Source organism: Coffea arabica, chromosome 3e (genome assembly GCF_036785885.1).
Source record: "Coffea arabica cultivar ET-39 chromosome 3e, Coffea Arabica ET-39 HiFi, whole genome shotgun sequence".
NCBI lineage: Eukaryota > Viridiplantae > Streptophyta > Magnoliopsida > Gentianales > Rubiaceae > Coffea > Coffea arabica.
In genome coordinates this window covers 43,578,072-43,599,188 of record NC_092315.1, presented here as the reverse complement: position 1 = coordinate 43,599,188, position 21,117 = coordinate 43,578,072, and the positions used below count along the sequence as shown (strand labels likewise).

The window sequence follows — 21,117 nt, the reverse complement described above, 5'->3', positions numbered from 1 at the left end:
CAGTTGTTCTGAAGTCTCATTTTTGCCTAATGAGGAGCAGAAGTTCTGAAGTCTCCAGTGGTTCATCAACTCCATTCTGCAACTGTGGGTTGAGAACAAAAATGAGCACCTGTTGGCGCGGCGAGAATCCGAGAAGAAGATTCCTTGGTTGCTCTCTGTGGCCGGTAAGAAATATTTGTCTAAAAATGTTGGTCCTTCAATGTGTTAATCTAGCTAACTAATTTCTGAAAAATGTCATTATTGTTATGGTAGAGACCTGAAAGATGCAGGTACTTTGAATGGGTTGATGAGCCAATTTGTCCAAGAGGGAGAGTTCTCATTCCTGATTTGCTGAAAAAGATTAACAAACTGGAAGAACAAGTTGAAAGAATGCGTAAGAGGGAGAAATTTTTTATTACGATAATTGTGCTTTTGGTGGTTTTGCTAGTACTGAGTTGGAGCAGTAAAGGTGAGGGAAAAGCAAAGGGAGGCAAGTTGCTGCTAAGACTGGAGTGATTTTGCTAAAATTGCAGAAGAACATTTTGAAGCTGGCCTTGTTTGTTGTTGGAATGAGAGTTGCATTTTTCCCTATGAAGTAATATCCAATTGCAGGGTATAGAAAGGGACTTATTTTGTTTGTACAAAGGTTCCAAATGAACTCTGCAATTTATGTAAAAGGTGGGATTTATGAAGGTAAATGTATTTGGCAACCATGCAATTTATGAACTCTGCCATTTATTTTGTTTGTAAAGCTATGCGTTGAGTGTAAGAAAATGGTCCTTGTCAAAGTGTTGCTCCTAACATATATATAAAATGGCCATGAACTGATAAAACTACATGTACTGATAATTAGATGCAAATAAACCAAGCTGGAAAACGAATGCAAATAAAACAAGCTAGAAACTACATGATTGTGCATTTTAACTTCAATACAATTACATGACTTCACTGCAACTTCTCCAAATGAAAGTGCATTCCAATAACTTCAATGAACGAAATAAAGTGCATTCCACTCCAGTTTGTTGTGCACTTCAATAACTCCAATAACTTCAATACAATTAAAGTGCATTCCAAATGAAATAAAGCAAACTATATGACTGTTGTTGAACATGGGTCCATAAACGAAATAAAGTAAGCTATCACATTACAGCCTGCACTTCCATAATTACTAGAGAAGGTAAAAGTTGAAACAACAAAAGTCATGTTAATTACAAAAGCAACAACTTGGCTTGAACAAAAGCAGCAACTATTCAGCATGTTGTTTCTCCATCACAGTAGTTTCTCCTTTCCCTTTGATCTAGATGAACTAGGAACACTTAAATCTGTCTTGGCAGCAGCAGCAACATGCATATGAACATCTCTAATCCTGAAGGGCATCTCTATTTGTTCTTCAGTTTGTGTTTTGGCTTGTTTGGTACTATATTTGACTTGAGACGTTGACAGCCCAAACACTTTGTACATATCCTGGTCCACTTGATCTGGGGCAGAGGATGTTATGTCAATCTCAACCAGTGGCTCACTATCCTGTTGATGTTTAGTGTTTGAATCATCATTACAAACTGTAGCTGCAACTCTTCTTGTACATTGCTGTCTCTTCTGCACAAAACAGTGAGGTAGCAAAAGTCAAATTGCATAAAGACAAAAATCAAAAGATGTAGCAGGTTTTTCTACCCTTTTATTTGAAAACTCAGCAGCAGGCTTCTTGGTTTTCCTTGTTCCCTACAGTTTAAAAGGAAAACATGTCATTTATCTACCAAATAGCAAAAATAGATGTAACAAGTCATCAAGACAACTTACAGCTTTTTTTCCATCTTGGCTTGCTAGATTATTGGTAGAAGCAGCAACTTGGCTTGAACTAATATCAGTTTCTGTAACTTCTCCATCTTGAGCAGCTTTGAGAAGCTTGCAGGATCTCATATTATGTCCCCTTTGATGACAGTATCTACACTTGTTAATCTATCCCACTCTTGTCACCTTTTTCTTAGTTTTTTCCGTAGCTTGTTGAACCTCCTCTGAACTTCTCCTTCTCAGCTTCTTAGGCCTTCCAGCTGCTCTCCCATATAAGGATGGCAAAGGGCCTTCACCAACATCAGTAAGCCCCCATTCACTTTCTCCATTCATGGGACACACTGATCCTTCATAGCACTTCATATATGTCTCCACTATATACCATTTTGAAACATATCGCAGAGGATTCTTTTTAGCCATCCACAATACAGCAATGGCATGGGGACGGGGAATACCTGTTAGTTCCCATTTTCTACAAGAGCATGTTTGCTCCTTGATGTTCACTGCATATTGGTCACCATATGGGCAGCTGACTTCATAAAGATCATCATTTGACTTGAATGAAAAACATTCAGGTGCTTTATCTATATTTTTCTGCTTAATATGAAGAATTCTGGGACAGTAAGGATAAATTTGCTACTTCTCTTTGGCCAGATCCCTATTTTTTTTTGCATTCTCTGCATCATGTACAGCCGTATTGTTTCAAACATTTCAATTATTGGCTTCTCCCTAGCATCAAGAATTTTGTTGTTGAAGCATTCACAGATATTATTCAATAACATAGCACATTTAGGATGAGTGCTAAAGTAAGCTCTGCTCCATTGACTTGGTGGTTTGTCATCAAACCACTTGGCTGCCTCTACATCAATTTCAGTCATTTCTTCTATTCTGCAAATGAATTGGGCTGGTGTTGTTGCTTTGGCAATAGTTCATAATGCTCTCCTCAAACCTTCTCCTTTGAAACTAGCAGTTGAAAAATTATTGTGCAAGTGTTTCACACAAAATCTGTGGGCTGCATTTGGGAAAATCATATCACATGCTTCAATTAGATGTTTTTGTTTGTCACTTATTATTATCCACTCATAATCCTTTTCAATCTTCAAATCTTCTTTTAATAGTTTGAAGAACCAGCACCATGAGTCCTTATTTTCACCCTCTGCTGCAGCATATGCAATTGGAAAAATGCCATTATTGGCATCAACTCCAACAGCTACTAGCAAAAATCCTCCTCCCGATCCTTTCAAAAAAGTGCCATCTACTCCAATAAATTGCCTACATCCAGCTAGGAAACTATGCTTCACTCCAGGAAAATAGAGTACAACCTCTCAAATCTGTCTTTCCCTATTTTTGAGTCTTTAAAACCATTAACAGTTTTCATTATAATAGTGCTACTAGGGTTGGATCTTAGAATTTCACGCATATAAACTCTTAATTTGCTGTACTGGTCTTTTTCATTGCCCTGAACAATTTTCATTGCTTTTGTCCTTGTCCTATATGTTTGATTTTTTGTAAAGGAGCACCTATTTTCTTTCATTACTATCTTCCTAAAATGCTCCAAATCTAATTTAGAATTACACATAAACTCTTCACAGTACTTTCTAGCTACCCATCCAAAATGCACAAGAGGGTTATCATATGCAAAACCCCATGTGTGATTATTTTCAAATGTTCTTATTTGAATAGTTCCATCCCCACTTAACTTTCTAGCATATATAACCCAATTACATTCACTATTTCTGCATCTAGCCCTCACCCTCACTATATCTTGTTTCACAAACTTACAAGGCCTGCCTTGTTTCACAATATAATTATGCACAGCAGTCTTGAAAAGTTTCAGACTTGTAAAGGACATGTACAACTCTAATTTTGAATTGTCAATATGCTTAGGATCAAAAGTACGAGACCTCAATTTAGACTCTTCATCATCAGACTCATGGATGCTGCAAAATCAGATTCAGAATCAGGGACCTGCTCTGTTTCATTAGAATCAGGAACCTTCTCTGTTTCATTCAAAGGATCAGGAACCACATTTTCTTTCCTATGATTATCTACCCCCAACCATTCAGTATTTTTGTCAACATTATCATGAAATATACCATCATCAGCATCATCACCTATTTCATAATTTGAATCAATAGCTGAAAAAAAAGTCTCATCACTTGCATTGGAATCATTATCACAATTATTAGCAGCACACCCTCCTTGACCTTCATCCCTAATATTATTGTTACCATCACCATTTTGGGGTTCATTTTCGGTCTCATCTACCTCATACGGATCATAACCAAGTTGTTGCACTAGAATTTCATGAAACGATATTTCAAGGTATAAGTTAACTTCCTTAGTTGGTCCAACCTCACCCTTAACATAACCATTCAACTCCCTACTGCTGTCTATCCTTCTAAAGGTGTTATTTTTTCAACCATAGTACACCTTATGACCATATACACCAGTACTCTCAGTTAATCTATTCACTTCGAAAACATTTAGACCTATACTCTCGACATAGTAAAAAACACACAAATCTCCACCTTTATAATGGGGATCAGGAGTATATGAAATGAGGCCTCCATGGTGACATCTTAATATAATAAATGTGCTGTCCATTTCTGGTTAAAGAAAACAATATATATCAGATTTTTCAGGAAAAAAAAGCTTCATCATTTCAGCACAACAAACTGTTGACCCACACAAAAACTACTTAATAAGGACCACTTTAACACTTTTACCATACACATGGCCGGCAAAATAAACCAAGCATTATTGTTTATTAATCATGCTCACCACAAAATTATAGTCAAGCAGCAACTATCATCAGACATAAGGGACCACATTCACACTACTATAATCAAACCAAGACAAATTGTTTAATTTATTTATACCTCATGCAAATGGCCAGATCTGGAAAAAAAATAGTCATAAATTATAGTGGGGAAAAAAAGTACAAATACAAGGGACCACATATCAGGTTTCCTTCTCCAAAAAAACACATATCTTTATGCAATATAGTTGTTGATTTTGGGTATAAAGACCGTAATTTGGGGGTGGACAAATATGGAGCTCTTTCTTCCACAATGCCATTTTTTTCTTCACCTAAAATGCTCCACGGATGCCGTCTATGCCATCCTTCTTGCTAGCAGATGCACGAAAAGTGCATGAAACGATTGGCCAAACAAAACTTTTAGGGCTGAAGAATGGAGAACACTGGAGCTTTTTTCCTTTTGCTATTTTCCAAATTTTCGTCCGTTAGAAAAAATGGCTCCAGTTGGATCTGACTCGGTTATGTTGGGTATGAAGTTGGATCTGACGGATCGTGCTTCTCAAGTGCAAAGTTCCATCCCAATATTTAATTTTTCCTCTATTTCCCGTCAATTGTCCTTAATTGGCCAAAATTACGGAACTTTGAAGATGAAATGTGTTTGAGGTGAAATAGTGAGGATAAAATTGGTCAGCTACCCAAACTTTGAGGATGAAAAGTGCATTTTTCCCCACTATCATGTAAGCAATAAACATCTTTTGGGATCACTTGCAACTGTTATGTATCCATGAAAGCAACAGATCATATCGTACAAATTTTACTTATTTATACATCTAATGCCATGTCTATAACTATCAATCATAACAACTTTATATAAATCTTATACCCTTTTAATATTTTTGTCAAAAGATCACATCTGTAAACCCAAAATCTGAAACTTTCTTTGCAATTTCTACTTTGCCAAGCTTCCGGGTCTTCCCTTTTCTTCAATCAGATTGAAAAAATTGAAGAAATTTCTAATGCTCCTTCAACAATTTCATCTTTCTTTTTTTCTTTCACTAAGACTAAAGTTGCGGTTCACTTTTGTGAGACAAAATTGGGAAAGCTGATGAAATTACAGAGAAAAATAGTCCATAGAAGTGGTCTAGTGAAGCGATGAAGAGTGTTGACCAATGCTTTGCTTCGTCCCACATCGAAGCCAACAGCGGAAAGCTTCCTTTGGTGAGCCTATAAATAGAAGAGATTATTGAAGGTTTTATGTGCACCACTCAAGAGAATATTATATAGGCTATTAGTTTCTTGGATCATCTAACCCATTTGTAGTCAAATATTTTAGACTCTCTTATTTTGACTTTAGGAATATTTCCTAAACCTTTTGTAAGTGCCTTTTTGGCTTAGGAACCACTTTCCTGCGATTTTTGTATTTCCTTCTTCATAGTAAAAATTTTACTCCTCTCTCGCCCGTGGATGTAGGTTAAATTGACCGAACCACGTAAATTTTTGGTGTCTCTATTTCTTTATTATGTCTTCGTTATTTGTCTATTTTCTGGGCCAGTCCTAACAAACTGATATCAGAGCCTGAGATTATTCTGAGATGCTCTGTGGTTGCATTATAATCTGATCTTCCACATCAGAAAAAATTTTCTCGGGCTTGTTAATCTAGTGGGATCCGTTGTGGGACCGTGTAGGGTCCGCTTGTGGGATCCGTCCGTGGGACCGAGTGGTGTCCATTTGTGGGACCGAGTAGGGTCCACCTGTGGGGCCCATTCTGTGGGGTCAGTAGGATCCACCTGTGGGGCCTGTTCTGTGAAGTCCGTAGACCTAGTGATATAATTACAGATTTTGTGGCAACAATGACAATAACAAAGACAGTTGTCCAGAAATTCGACAGGAATGTCAATTTCGGCATGTGGTAGCTCCATATGGAGGCCATTTTGATACACGACGGAGTTGATTTGGCAATTCATGGAATTGAGAACAAGCCAAAAGATGTAAAGGATGCGAATTTCGCCGAAATGGATAAGAAGACTAGATCTAGTATAATCTTAAATCTCTCCGATGAGGTATTGCGTGAGTTAGCAATGAAGACTACAACCAAGGTTATGTGGGACAATTTAAAAGCCTTGTATATGAAGAAGACAGTTGAAAATCAGCTATATTTGGAGCAGAGCCTGTATATGTTTCAGATGTCTGAAAGTACTTCTATACTCTCCCATCTTGATAATTTCATTCCATTATTATGAATTTGGAGAATATAGATTCGAAAATTGATGATGAAGATCAGACCCTATTACTTTTGTGTTTCCTTTCCCAGTCTTTTAAACATTTTCGCAATACTATGATTTATGAAAAAGAAACAATTTCGTTTCAAAAAATTAAATCTGTATTAAAATCTAAAGAGCAGATAGATATGGATATTACTAGGGAAACTAATAGGAGTCAAGCCGATGACTTGTTTGTTCGGGGCAGATTTGAAAAGAGAAATATAGAAAATAGAAGTAGATCCAAATCCAAGCATAAAAATGTGGTGTACAACTATTGTAAAAGGAATGGTCATATTATCTCTGATTGCTATAAATTGAAAAATAAAGAAAAGCAAAAGGAGAAAAAGAGTGACACCACCGAGGCTAGTATTGCAGTTGATGAGGATGATAGAACTATTTTTTGTGCAACGAAAAATAATTTTAGATCTAACAATGAGTGGATTTTAGATTCGAGTTGTTTCATATCATATGTGTCCCAATAGGGACTGGTTTTCAACATATGAATCAACTGAAGGTGGAGTTGTCTTAATGGGTAACAACGCTGTTTGTAAAATTGTTGGCAAAGACACAATTCGGATTAAAATATACGATGGTATTGTGAGGACGCTCACAAATGTTAAACATGTTCCAGATTTAAAGAAAGATCTCATCTCTTTGGGCACTCTTGAGTCTATTGTGTGCAGGTTCAGCTGGAGGTGGAATTCGCAAAATCACTCGAGATGCTCTTGTTGTTATGAAGGCACACAGATCTAGTACTTTGTATATTTTGCAGGGATCTACTGTTACAGGTGCTGCTACTGTTTCAACATCAACTTTGTCCGATTCTGATTTCACCAAATTGTGGCACATGAGATTGGGGCACATGAGCGAGAAAGGCTTATCTATTTTATGTAAACGAGGTCTTCTTGGTAATCAAAGTATTGGAAAGATGGGATTTTGTGAACATTGCATTTTTAAAAAGCAGAAGAGAGTTAGCTTCCAGTTGCCGGCAGTTCACAGGACAAAAGGAACTTTGGACTATATTCATTCATACCTCTGGGGGCCTTCTCGTGCTCCTTCTAAAGAAGGTGCCAGGTACATGTTGACTTTCATTGATGATTATTCAAGGAAAGTTTGGGTATATTTTCTTAAGCATAAAAATGATGTTTTCTTAACTTTCAAACAATGGAAAGTTTTGATTGAGAAATAAACAGGAAAACAAATTAAGCGGCTTAGAATAGATAATGGCATAAAATTTTGTAAAAGTAAATTTAATGAATTTTGTAAGAATGAAGGAATTGTTAGACACCACACCGTCAGGATGACGCCTCAACAAAATGGTGCGGCTGAGCGTATGAATAGAACACTTTTGGAGAGAGCACGGTGTATAATCACCAATGCAGGGTTGATAAAAGATTTTTGGACAGAGGCAATTAATATGGCTTGTTATATTGTCAACCGCGCTCCTTCTGCACCTCTAAATTTTAAAACTTCTGAGGAAGTTTGGTCAGGTACTCCTGCTGATTACTCTGATTTAAAAATTTTTGGGTGTCCAACATACATGCGTGTGAATGACGAAAAATTAAAGCCTAGAGCTAAAAAGTGTATTTTTCTTGGGTATGCTTCTGGGGTGAAAGGATACAGATTGTGGTATCCTGATCCCAAATCTCCATAATTTGTGATCAGTAGAGATGTTACTTTTGATGAATTATCTATGTTATCTTCCAAAAGGGAGTTTTCTAGTTCTTGTGGTACAAATGATAGTACACAAAAGCAGGTGGAGCTTGAAATCGGTAGCTGTGGTCCTTCTAACTCTTCTATTCAGCAAATGCCAATAGATGTACCTGAATCTACTGATGAAAATAATCTAGAAGAGGAGAGATATTCCATAGCCAGTGATAGACCAAGGAGGAATATTCGACCATCACAAAGATATTCAGATTTTGTTGGATATGCTTTGTCAGTTGCAGAAGAAATTGATGCAGTAGATGAACCTTCTACTTATTCAGAAGCAATTTCTTATGATGACTCTGCAAAGTGGTTGATTGTGATGAATGAGGAAATTGAATCTTTTCATCGAAATGAAACTTGAGTTCTTGTGAAGCCGCCTTTAGATAAGAAAATTGTTGGATGCAAATGGGTCTTCAAGAAGAAGGAAGGTATTCCAGGGGTTGAAGATGCAAGGTACAAAGCACGATTGGTTGCAAAGTAGGGGTGACAATTTTTGACACCACCCGAAAACACGACCCGAACCTAACACGAAATTAATGGGTTTGGGTTTAGATTTTGAGGATTCGGGTCAGAATCGGGTCAGACCCGATAAACCCGAAAAAAAAGGTCAAAATCGGGTTGACCTGTTAACCCGTTTCTAAAATAAAAATAAACAAATAAATATTAAAAAATTAGCTAAACACTAAATAGGCTTACACAGTACACATTCACTTGAGTCTTGACTTGGCCGGCCCTAAAATAGTAAATCCTCACCCGAAAGGCCGAATCTTTCTTCCTCACCTAACCCTAAATCTTTCTTTCCCTTTTCTTCTAAACGGCAAAACCAGAAAGGCAGCCGCCTTGCCCTTCACTTCATCAGTTCACCTCACGGTCCTCATATGTCAGACGGCGGTTAGAAGCAACTAGCAAGCAACGGATTTCCTTCTCTAAGGTGCAGTTTTACAGCAAGCTTTTTTTCCCCCTAAATCAATTTCTTTCTTGTGGTGTAATATCCCCCTTTGCTTCGGCTTTCTTTTGGTATAACCATGTATGAAGGCGATACGGTAAAACAAAAATTTCTGAATTAAAAAAGGTTGGTAGAGATGTTTCTATTATAAGGTCAAATATTATACAAAAAGGTTGGTTTTCACTACTAATGTAAATTTCTGTCGGTGGTGAGGTGAAACTTTTAAGAAGGATTTGGTGGTGATGGATCGATTTCTGAATTCTTCCTCCAAATCTGGAGGTTAACAGGGGAACAAACATATTGAAGTATAAATGGTTGATGGGTGTTTTCCTTTCCATTTGAATGTCAGTTTATTCTTATCCTCTAAGCATCCCAACTGGAAGCAATGTCTTGAATTTTCATATTAGTTGTTACGGACTCTCAAGCTATATTGTCGGTTCATTTAGTTCTGTTTCTAAAGTTTCCTATCTTTAGTAAATCCTCAAGCAGTCAAGCTATCTTTAGTAAATCCTCAAGCTATCTTTAGTAAATTCTATCTTTAGTTGTTGTGGATTCTCAATCTATATTGTCGGTTCATTTAGTAAATCCTCACCAGAAGATAGCAATAACATTAGACACCACTACTTCTTGAGTTCATTCTGCACACGACGCTCACTTGCAATTGATTTAGTTTGTTATTGTTTCTCTCGTCCCCCCTCTTGTACTAAGCATTTTTAATATGAAAGCACTATTACTTGTTTAATTACTGAATATTTGTTTCAACCAAAAATCATAGCTACTGAATTGCATAATTCCTGATGATTAGCAGATGGATACAAGTATGACATATCCAAATTCAATCAGTATTGAAGAAGATGGTGATATAGGGAGTAGTGATAGCATCGAGGAAACAGGACACACCAATCATCAATCTCAATGCCCTGACACTAGTGCAATTGGGAAAAAGAAGTTACCTCCAAAAGCTACAATCAATATGCCTGGCAAGAAGAGGAGATTAAGTTCAGAAGTTTGGGATTACTTCGACATTATTCCCAAAAAGGATCCAAATGAAGAGTTGATGTGCAGATGCAAGAAATGTGGGAATGAATATTCTGTTGAGAGTAAAAGTGGGACAGGTAATTTGCATCGACATTTAAAGAGGTGTTTAAAAATGACAACAAAGGACATTGGACAGTATCTAATCACTTCTGACAAAGGTGCTCTTGCCACACGAAATGCACAATTCAGTCAAGATAAATTTAGAGAATTACTTGTGCATGCCATAGTAAGACATGAGCTGCCATTTTCATTTGTGGAGCATGAGGGAATTAAAAATGTCCTTACATATTTGGAGCCTCAAATTAAACATATCACTAGGAACACAACCAAGTCGGATGTTAAAAAATTGCATGCAAAGGAAGTTAATAGACTTGGTAGTGAATTGAGGGGATGTCCTAGTCGAATATGTTTAACTTCTGATGCATGGACATCTATTGTTACTGATGGATACTTGAGTTTGACTGCACATTTCATTGATAGCAATTGGCTGCTACAGAAAAAAATTTTAAATTTTTCTTATATGCCTCCTCCCCATAATGGTGTTGCATTAGCTGAAAAAATTTACAGTTTGGCTAGTAGTTGGGGTATTGAAAGGAAGTTGTTTGCCATCACATTAGACAATGCTTCTGCAAATGATTCTTGTGTTGCAATACTTAAGAATCAGTTTAAGTTGAAAAATTCTCTAATTTGTGATGGTATGTTGTTTCATGTGAGATGTTGTGCACATATTCTCAACTTGATTGTGCAAGATGGTTTGAAGGAAATTGATAAATCTGTGGAGTTAATAAGAGAATGTGTCAAGTATGTCAAGGGTTCTCAAACAAGGAAGTTAAGGTTCACCGAATGTGTAACACAGACTTCTCTTGATTCCAAAAAAGCCTTAGTTCAAGATGTTCCTACTCGGTGGAACTCCACATATAGAATGCTTTCCATTGCACTTTATTATCGCCTTGCATTTTGTCACTTACAATTAAGTGATTCAAATTTTTGGTGCTGTCCATCTCTTGAAGAATGGGGAAGAGTTGAAAAAATTTGTAGTTTTCTTCAAGTTTTTTATGAGGCAACTAATGCTTTTTTCGGGGTCCAAGTATCCAACTAGTAACTTGTACTTTCCTCAAGTTTTTAAGATTCAATTGAAGCTGTTTGAGGAGTGCAATAGTTCAGATGATTTTATGAGGAGGATTGCTTCCCAAATATTTGTGAAGTTTAACAAATATTGGTCTGAGTTCAATCTCTTGTTGGCAATTGCTGTGGTATTTGATCCCCGGTATAAATTTCAGTTTATTGAATTTAGTTATAATAAGCTATATAGTCTGGGGTCTAATGAATTAGTTAAGGTCAGGAGTGCACTTTTTGATGTCTATAATGAGTATGTGAAGACTTCCAACATACCCGGTGCATCATCTTCATGCTCTCGAGGCAGCAATGAAGTTTATTCTCCGCATGGAGCCAAGGAACAAGAAGACAGCCAATCATTTGATATTTTAGAGGTATGAAAATTAAACTTTTGTGACTTTATTGCGTTCTAAAATTATGATTATTATGATGATTTTTAACTATTTTATTTTATTATCATATCTAATATATCTCTGTTTGTAACTTATGTAGGAATTTGATCAATTTGACACCTTTGAATTTGCTTGTAGTGCACAAAAAAGTCAATTGGAATTGTATTTAGATGAGCCAAGAGCTAAACGATCCTCACATATTATTGTTCTTGATTATTGGAAAGCACAACAATTTCGATTTCCAGATTTGAGTAAATTGGCAAGGGACATTCTATGTGTTCCAGTATCAACCGTTGCTTCTGAATCTGCATTTAGTCTTGCTGGTAGAATTTTGGATCAATTTCATAGTTCACTTTCACGCCAAATTGTTAAGGCTTTAGTTTGCACTAAGGACTGGTTATTTGGAGATAAAAGTGAAGGTAAATATAGTTTTTTTATACATATTTTAGTTTTCTTATAATGTAGGATCTCTAAATATGAATTTGGAGGATTTAACTCAAAATATCATGTCTCTAAATATCAACAAGGATGAGGTTGATGCAACAATAATTGAGGATTCAAATTCCAATGTTGTTAATCTCTAATCCATGATACTTAGTTGCTATGAATGTGCTTGTCGTGATCAAAGCAGTCCGGTTGCAGTTTGAGGTTGCTTGGAGGATGCACAAGTTTGGCATCATTATGAATGCTGATGTTGTTAATGATGAGGGCCGAAGCATTGGTTGGCCTTGGAGCACCACTTTGTTGTGATTTAATATCATGTGAATCGTAATGTATTGACTCTAAACTGATATTTGGTTGGCAGTATTTTGTTTAATTTGTGTGAAGTTGGAGTTATTAGATTTGGATGGATGATGTATTACATTATTTCTACTCTTATGGTGTCTTATTTTAGTTTGGAATTGATTCTGTTAAAAATCAGTGTCACCGGAGGAGGACACACATGTTTATATGTGCAAGTATTGCCAGTTTGACGAAGGAATCCATAATCCTAAAATGGTGGTTGACCAATTTCTGATTGACATGAGCTGTCCGTTTATTTAATCTGTAACCTTACAGGTCCAGTTGGTCATATGGGCTCTTGGTACAGATATTGATGTCTCTCATTCATTTAGGATGAATTTTGAATCTAGTATGCACCAGCCACCCAGAATTTGCAGAAATAGTTTGATAACAAGCACTAGAAATAAATGGCTTTGATATCAAGCAGTTAAAACTCTCCTATGTAGTTGTTTTTCGACAGTCTCTCTTAAATGGCTTGCATGATACTTCTGTTAGAGTGTCTTCTATTTGATGAGTTATTGCAGCGTGTGTGAACTGGCTTGGAGCTGCTTAGATTTCAATTGTGCATTTCTTGGTGGTAATTAAATTCGTGTACTATGCATTTTATTTCTCAAGAATGATAATCATATTTTTAATAGGATTAAATTAAGAAATTAAAATTGAATTTCGGGTCATTTCGGGTTGACTAGCCTACCCGTCAACCTGAAATTTTTGGGTTCGAGTCAGCGGGTTTTCTGTTATACCCGGGTCTCAACCCGACCCACGCAACCCGATTTGGACCCGATTGCCACCCTCATTGCAAAGGGCTATAGTCAGGTACAAGATGTTGATTTTAATGATGTGTTTTCACCTATTGTTAATTATAGCTCTATTCGTGTTTTGCTTGCTTTAGTTGCCGTGTATGATTTGGAATTGGAACAGCTCGATGTTAAGACAGCTTTCTTACATGGTGAACTTGAAGAACAAATTTTTATGAAGCAACCCTAGGGATTTGAAGTTAAAGGTAAGGAAGATCATGCATGTTTGTTGAAGAAATCCTTATATGGATTGAAGCAGTCTCCAAGACAGTGGTATAAGAGGTTTGATTCCTTTATGTTGGGTCATGATTATTTGAGTAGCATGTATGATAGTTATGTTTAATTTCGAAAGTTAGATGATGATTCTTTTATCTATTTGTTGCTGTATGTTGATGATATGCTCATTGCTGCCAAGAATTTATCAAAAATTCACAATTTGAAATTACAACTAAGAAGTGAATTTGATATGAAAGATTTGGGAGCAGCTAAGAAAATTCTTGGCATAGATATTAAGCAAGATCGAGGAGCAGGGAAGTTCTTGACCTAAGAAAATTACTTGAAGAAAGTCTTGGAGCGTTTTGGCCTGAAAGATGCAAAACTTGTAAGCACTCCTCTTGCTAACCATTTTCGGTTATCTGCTGCTCAGTCACCATAGTCAGATGAAGAAGAAGAATATATGGTACGAGTTCCTTACTCCAATGCAGTCGGCAGTATTATGTATGCAATAGTTTGTAGTCGTCCGGATATTTCACAAGCAATCAGTGTTGTTAGTAGATATATGTCTTATCCAGGTAAAGAACATTGGCAGGCTGTGAAGTGGATTTTCAGATACTTGCAAGGGACTTCAAACGCCTGTTTGGAGTTTGAAAAAAATAACACCACTCTGGTTGGTTTTGTAGATTCAGATTATGCCGGGGATCTTGACAGAAGAAGATCACTTTCAGGCTACGTATTCTGCATTAGGGGTTGTGCAGTCAGTTGGAAAGCTACTTTACAACACGTTGTGGCTCTATCTACTACGGAGGCAGAATACATGGCAGTGACTGAGGCAATCAAAGAAGCCTTGTGGTTGAAGGGATTATTTGGCGAGTTTAATCTACATCAGGGTGTTACGGTTATTTACTATGATAGTCAAAGTGCTATACATTTGACTAAAGACCAGATGTATCATGAGAGAACAAAGCACATTAAGATAAAATATCACTTTATCCGGGATATCATTGGTGAAGGAAAAGTTCTTGTTCGAAAGATCAATACCAAGGAGAATCCTACTGACATGTTTACGAAGTCTCTTCCAATTTACAAGTTCAAGCAGTGCTTAGACTTGGTTGGTGTTCGTTGTTCGTGATATGGCCCGTTAGGGCTTATATGAAGAAGGCAGAGCAAGTTTATAATCTCTCGATGTTGGGGACTCATTAAGGTGGAGATTTGTTAACCAATACTTTGCTTCGTCCCACATCGAAGCCAACAGTGGAAAGCTTCCTTTGGTGAGCCTATAAATAGAAGAGATTATTGAAGGTTTTATGTGCACCACTCAAGAGAGTATTATATAGGATATTAGTTTCTTGAGTCATCTAACCCATTTGTAGTCATATATTTTAGACTCTCTTATTTTGAGTTTAGGAATATTTCCTAAACCTTTTTAAGTGCCTTTTTGGCGTAGGAACCACTTTCCTACGGCTTTTGTATTTCCTTTTTCATAGTAGAAATTTTGCTCCTCCCTCGCACATGGACGTAAGTTAAATTGACCGAACCACGTAAATTTTTGGTGTCTCTATTTCTTTATTATGTCTTCGTTATTTGTCTATTTTCTGGGCCAGTCCTAACAAAGAGGCCATGATGATTTCTCATGAACATGAAAGGAAATCAAAAGGTAATAGGGTTTTTAAGAAGCCTCCAAGCTATTCCAAGGTATTCATGAAGGCATTTTAGGGACAAAATTACCATGGGTTGAAAGTGTGCTTTCATAAATATTGGCCAGCTGCAATTAGTTTCACTCTACGGGAATTGTTTCAATTGTAATGATGTGCTAGAAATTGCAAGTTCAAGGTAGTTAGGTGTAAAATTCAGAGTTTAGGGAGCAAAGTTCAATTGGATGACAGTTTGGGGGGTAAAAACTGAAATTGACCCTTTTAAAAATGTTCTGCGTATCAAATAGAGAACGTTACCTCGTTCCTGGATCTAGGGGACTGGATTCCTGTTGTCGAATCATGAAGTGTGGTTGGATTCATAAGGTTTATTCCCTCTCTGCTACGTTGAATGAGACTTCCATGGTCCAGCGATTGGGACAGAATGAGATTTCCTTGGTCCAGCGGTTGGGATGGCCTCTAACTCTGTGAACATTGATTTAGAAAAGAATTTATTTAACTTCTGCATTAGGAATTTAACATATTGTTCCAAGATGGATCGGAATATTAAGTTAAACGTCTTATTCTAAAGGAACGAATTATTTAAAGAAATATTTGAGGCAGCATTTAACTATAAATGACAAATGTTAAAAAATAAAAGAACTAATTGCACTTTGCACACCAAAATTTGTGTCCGACTCTCAATTTGCACCACAAACTTAAATTTGGATGAGTTGCATTCTAAACTCTCAGATTTTTCTCATTTGATTTCGACAGAAGTGAGAAGTGTGCACACAACGCGCAAATGTAGCAACCGCACATAAGTGATAAGCGACTAATTTCACTGTCCACCCTTTAATTTGTGTTTGATTCTCACTCTACACCTTAAAATTTAATTTTAAACCCATTGCATTCTAAATTCTCGTATTTGTCCTATTTAAGTCAATACCATAAGCAAAATAGCATAAGTAAAGAGATCTCAGTATTCCTTTTTTTAAGAAATCTTCCTGTTCTCCATTCTTCACTTTTGTTAAAATAATCAACAAAATATGAATACAAGGGGAACATTAACAACAATAGTAAACATATTATAGTTCTTCAACCAGGAATTCTTGTTTTTCAATTGTAATTTAGTTATTTCATCTTTCTTGCCCATGGAGTTCAACAACCCTGGGACTAGCTAGCTCCTTATATTTAGGTAACACAAGGTCAATCTATTGGAAAATTTTGAAATTTCCATGTTGCAACAAAAATAAATCATCTATGGCATATATAATGGGAGAGCATTGAAATTGGTGTAAACTTTATTTTGTCACTGTTTAGACTTTCAACTTTACCCTCACAATCACTTAATTAATTTCTGATATATGGTCACATGTTGCCTATATTCTCATCCAAGATAACCATAACTAACTTTCATCCATAACCACCCACAAACATTGTAACCACCAAATTCATTAGAAAAACTTTTAAAAGATAAAAATTTATTATTCATTTATGAAAAATTTTTATTGATTTCTTTCATATAAAAGGTGATTTTTCTTAAATTGCACAACACATCGGAGTGTGCCCTTTTCACTAGTGTCTTATAATGAGCATTAGATAATGAGCATTAGTGCAGTAGAAATTAGTTGTGCCAATCCTTCCAATAAAAAGTACTAGTTCATTTCACCAATCTAGTGTTAGGTACAAGTCAAAGATCCAGCCTTAAGTATGGATATGTTTTTCCTTGAAATGTTATTAGTTGAAACCTTGGATTTTCCATTTTTTTTTGTCCTTGAATCTCTTTTACTTTATTGGGCATTTGGGTTCTTCTTTTTGACCCTAGGACACTGTAAATTGATTAATTTGTTGATAATTATAGGGAAATTTTCCTTCTCTAATTTTTTTTTTTCATTTATTGCTATGCTATTGCTACGCTTATGCATTGTGTGCATTATCCTTACTTTAGTTAGTTATGATGCTAACAACTAGACTCCCATGGAATGAATTTTAAAGCTAGATACAATCTCTCAAATTAAAGTTTGGAATATAAAGTACAAAACAAATACAAGTTAAAGGGTGTAAAGTGAAATTCATTTTTCTACTTTTATGTAATCCTTACATTAGTGTATTCTACTTACGCTTCTTACTTCCCCACGTACGCTTCTGTTTACAATATCAGCAATACGAGTCAAATGGGCGGATCTAAGGACTTGGGGCATAATGTGCCAAAATATTAGGGTGAAAAGTGAGAATTGACAACAAATTAGGGAATACAAGGCGGTATTAGTCCAATATATATAAAAGCAAATAAAATAAATTGACAAAATGTCACAGTAAGTAATTTTGCCCCTTTGGTTCTTTGGAAAATGCACCATAGAGTATAGATCAGATAGGGAACCTTACCGCTTTGCCGGATCTCAGCGACTGGACTCCTATTGTTGGATCTTGAACGGGGTTTTCAGGAACACTTGGATTCTGAAGCATTGTTCCCTCTCCGTTCTGTTGAACGAGATTTCCTTGGTCCTGTAACTGGAGTCTGGGACGAAGATTGTCGAATTAAAATTAACTCAGTATTTACATTCTTGAATTCACCGACCTCTGTTCTTATTTGATCTTCAATTTCTTCACAGCTTCCATCAGTGATGACTATGGTCATCTCCTCGAGCTTACTAAGCTGATCAGCAGCTCCAGGGGGAAATATTACCCTTCTCCCTGTTGTGGGATAATTTGGGCGCCGAACAATACGTTCCCACAATCTTGGTTCCGGATTAGGATTGCACGTTCCCGAGGCAAATGAAAACCTTAAGCACCTTAGGCCAACCAAGCTGCAGACTTCTTTCGGTAAACAATAGATTGAGGTGTCTCGAATATCAAGAACTTCGAGCTCCTTGAGGTCGACTATTTTACGTGGGAGCTCAGTTAAGTCACAGCAATTGTTGAGGTATAAACTCCGGAGCGATGTCAAGTTGGAGATAGAATGTGGCAACAATTTTATTCCTGTGCTGTGCAGGTCTAAAACTCGAAGTTTCTTCATACTTGTGAAGAACGGTTCCTCAATGATTCTCAAGTCTGGGTTAAGTTGCAGAAATAGTGTTGATATGCCCCCACATTTCAAGCTCACAGGTAATTCCTCTAATTGGCTTCGCATCAAAGACACCCTTCTGGCCATCTCCCATTCTTCGTCTTTTAGGTGTCCGTCTATCTCTGGACCTGACCTGACAAAAGATGTTGCAATTTTCTCCCCAGGGAAAGGTGTTTCAAGTGCAACTCTCCTATAGTTTATTGGCATCTTGACATGGTGTTCAGAACACCTCTCTAAGAGATAAAGCTCTGTCAGCTGGTTGAGTACACACGCTCCTTCTCTTCTTGCGTAAGAGAATGTAGGAATAGGACACCTTAGGAATTCTTCAGCTTTCCAACATTCGACCAAAATATCTATGGGAATTGTGAACTCTTTTGGAAACAATGCTGCATAAAGTATGCACTTTCGATCATTCTCTTTCAGTTTACTATAAGCTGTATCAAAAGCCGATTTTACTCCTGCCAAGCCCACAAGATTATTGTCCCAAATATCAGCTTTCAATCTTTGCTTCACACCGTCCCAGTATTGTACTCGTTTATTACTTTTCAGCTGTCCTGCTGTAGATGCGATCACACCTGGAAGCCCACCAAGCTCCTTAAGAATCAAGTCACCTAGATCTCTGTTTTCTTTACAAAATGTTTCGTCAGCAATGATCTTATCAAACAATTTCCTCGAGTCTTCAGGTGGTAGCTTCTCTAAATGGATTTCTTTATGAAATTTAAAATTCCTCAGGAGATGTGGATCCTTAGCTTCAATGATGACTTTCCCGTGCTCATGCTCTTCAGAGATTCCAATGTCCTCAAGTTCAATTAATGAAGAGAACCCGTCAAAAAGCAGCAAATATGATTTCTCACGTAGTGCTCTAGATATTACTTCTTTTTTCCCACTTACACTATTCTGCCCAGATAAGTTCAGACGCTCAAGAATTTTCTCTTGTACGTTATTGACGATGTCATCTGGCTTTGGCAGATCAGTCGGAAAGGTCACCCAAATGACATAGTAGAATTCCAGGCCGCGAGGGCATCGAACCAACAAGTTATTCAAGTTTTTCAAAATATTTGTTTTCCCAACTTGTGGTGCTCCATAGATGGCAATCCTCCTACAGCCTGCCACATATAAACAGAGCTGCAGTTCAACAAGGAGCCCATGATGCGAAGGCACATCAGTCAGTTCTTTAGCCCCCTGTCTTACAACGATTTGCGGATTTATCGGACTGGTTACGTGCTCAAGTGTTATCTTATTTTCGAGATTAGAGACTTCAGTCGTAAACTTGACAACGTCTTTATCCAGCCTTGCAAGCTTGTAGAATGTTGGGGTACAAAATTTGTTCTTCCAACCTTTGGAAGCAGCTAACAATTCATGGGCCAGGATTTGGTTTCCTGCTGCTCCCATTGCATATGATTCAAGTCCAACTATCTTTTTGTATTTCTTGATGAAGTTCTCTTGGTAATCAATCCATATCTGACACAAGTCATCATAACGAGCTGTATAATTATCGTTTATCCATATGGTCGCTGATTGACGATTTATATCGTCATTTACGACATTCCAATGCGTAAGGAGACTGTTCACTTGACGTTTTAGACTTTCAAAATTTCGGGGTAAATCTATGACATGCCTTCTCCTGTGCTTTATGTACAGAAAGCAGCCTTTAGCATCCTCGTGTGCAGCTGTAACGGCTTGCCCAACTGGTAGCGGAACTGGCATCCTGCAAACTGCCAATTTTTCTTGATAAATCCAACGCTGAAACTCCGCGACTGGCTTGCACATTTTCTTCATATAAATCTATTCAATGATTACAAACATCGCGCTACGCGCGGGTATACATGTTGCTCTCATGTATGTAGAACATATTCTGGTGTTGCATATTGTTTGAATTTTTGTTTTGCTAGGTACTTATTTAAGTAGTTATTCCTAAATCCTAATGTTACATTTCTTATCTAATTTTATTGGACAATACAGCATTAAATTATTAACTAATCTAATGTTGTGTGGAAATTTGAAAGTTTACCTATACCTAAACAACTTGGGGGGGGGGGAGGATTTTTTTTTCCTTTAAATCATTGTCTTATTCTTTTAAATTAAATTATGTTTCACAGGATAGGATTTTTTTTTCTTTAAATAACTTTAGGGTAGGATGTTTTTCATCAATGAATTTTGAAAATCTAGCAACTCAAATGTGGATTTTAGATTCTAGCGTTTCGGGAAAAAAAATGTGGATTTTAGACAAGTTAGAATGTATTGAATTATCGAACTTAATAGTCAAGTGACAATTTAACCCATTAATTCTTTTCAATTAAGTTACATGTCCTTACCTAGAAAACCTACTTCCACATATAGAGAATTTACACACATACATATAAGGTTACACATTGATTTTGCTAACAAATATATTTTTATGAACATAAACACGTACCCTGACTTTTGCCCTGGCATTCATGTTGCTTTTCCACATTTTTTTTTTTGTTTAGAAGAGAAATATTTGTTGTCATTCTTTTATGGATAAACTACATTTTATCCCCCTTATAATTTGGTATTTTACCATATAACCCTCCAATTGTTTAAAATCTTATAGATAACATCCTCATGATTTGATTTAAAGTGTCACCGTTAATTTTTTTTGTTAAAATTA

General features: G+C 36.6%; 3 protein-coding genes across 3 annotated transcripts; 1 reads left to right on the top strand and 2 right to left on the bottom strand.

Moving 5' to 3' along the window:
• Positions 1-1,935: 1,935 nt before the first annotated feature.
• LOC140038547 (uncharacterized) lies at positions 1,936-2,645 on the bottom strand. The gene is made up of 2 exons (XM_072083929.1): positions 2,476-2,645; positions 1,936-2,380 (listed from the first exon to the last, which is right to left on the bottom strand). Exons 1-2 carry the CDS (start codon positions 2,643-2,645, stop codon positions 1,936-1,938), a joined length of 615 nt encoding a protein of 204 aa, XP_071940030.1.
• A 7,608-nt stretch (positions 2,646-10,253) lies between these two features.
• On the top strand, positions 10,254-12,741 carry LOC140038546 (zinc finger BED domain-containing protein RICESLEEPER 2-like). Its single transcript, XM_072083928.1, has 4 exons — positions 10,254-11,504; positions 11,623-11,973; positions 12,092-12,410; positions 12,590-12,741. Exons 1-4 carry the CDS (start codon positions 10,254-10,256, stop codon positions 12,739-12,741), a joined length of 2,073 nt encoding a protein of 690 aa, XP_071940029.1.
• A 5,120-nt stretch (positions 12,742-17,861) lies between these two features.
• LOC140038545 (disease resistance protein At4g27190-like) lies at positions 17,862-20,255 on the bottom strand. Its single transcript, XM_072083927.1, has one exon. The coding sequence runs from the start codon at positions 20,253-20,255 to the stop codon at positions 17,862-17,864; it is 2,394 nt and encodes a 797-aa protein (XP_071940028.1).
• Positions 20,256-21,117: the final 862 nt, after the last annotated feature.

Coding starts and splice junctions, on each gene's coding strand:
- LOC140038547 (XM_072083929.1), bottom strand. CDS start 2,645: ATGACTGAAATTGATGTAGAGGCAGCCAAGTGGTTTGATGACAAACCA. Junction 2,381..2,475: donor GAGAAGCCAATAATTGAAAT/GTTTGAAACAAT, acceptor TTACTGTCCCAG/AATTCTTCATATTAAGCAGA.
- LOC140038546 (XM_072083928.1), top strand. CDS start 10,254: ATGGATACAAGTATGACATATCCAAATTCAATCAGTATTGAAGAAGAT. Junction 11,505..11,622: donor CTCTTGAAGAATGGGGAAGA/GTTGAAAAAATT, acceptor ATTCAATTGAAG/CTGTTTGAGGAGTGCAATAG. Junction 12,411..12,589: donor ATTTGGAGATAAAAGTGAAG/GTAAATATAGTT, acceptor CATGATACTTAG/TTGCTATGAATGTGCTTGTC.
- LOC140038545 (XM_072083927.1), bottom strand. CDS start 20,255: ATGTGCAAGCCAGTCGCGGAGTTTCAGCGTTGGATTTATCAAGAAAAA.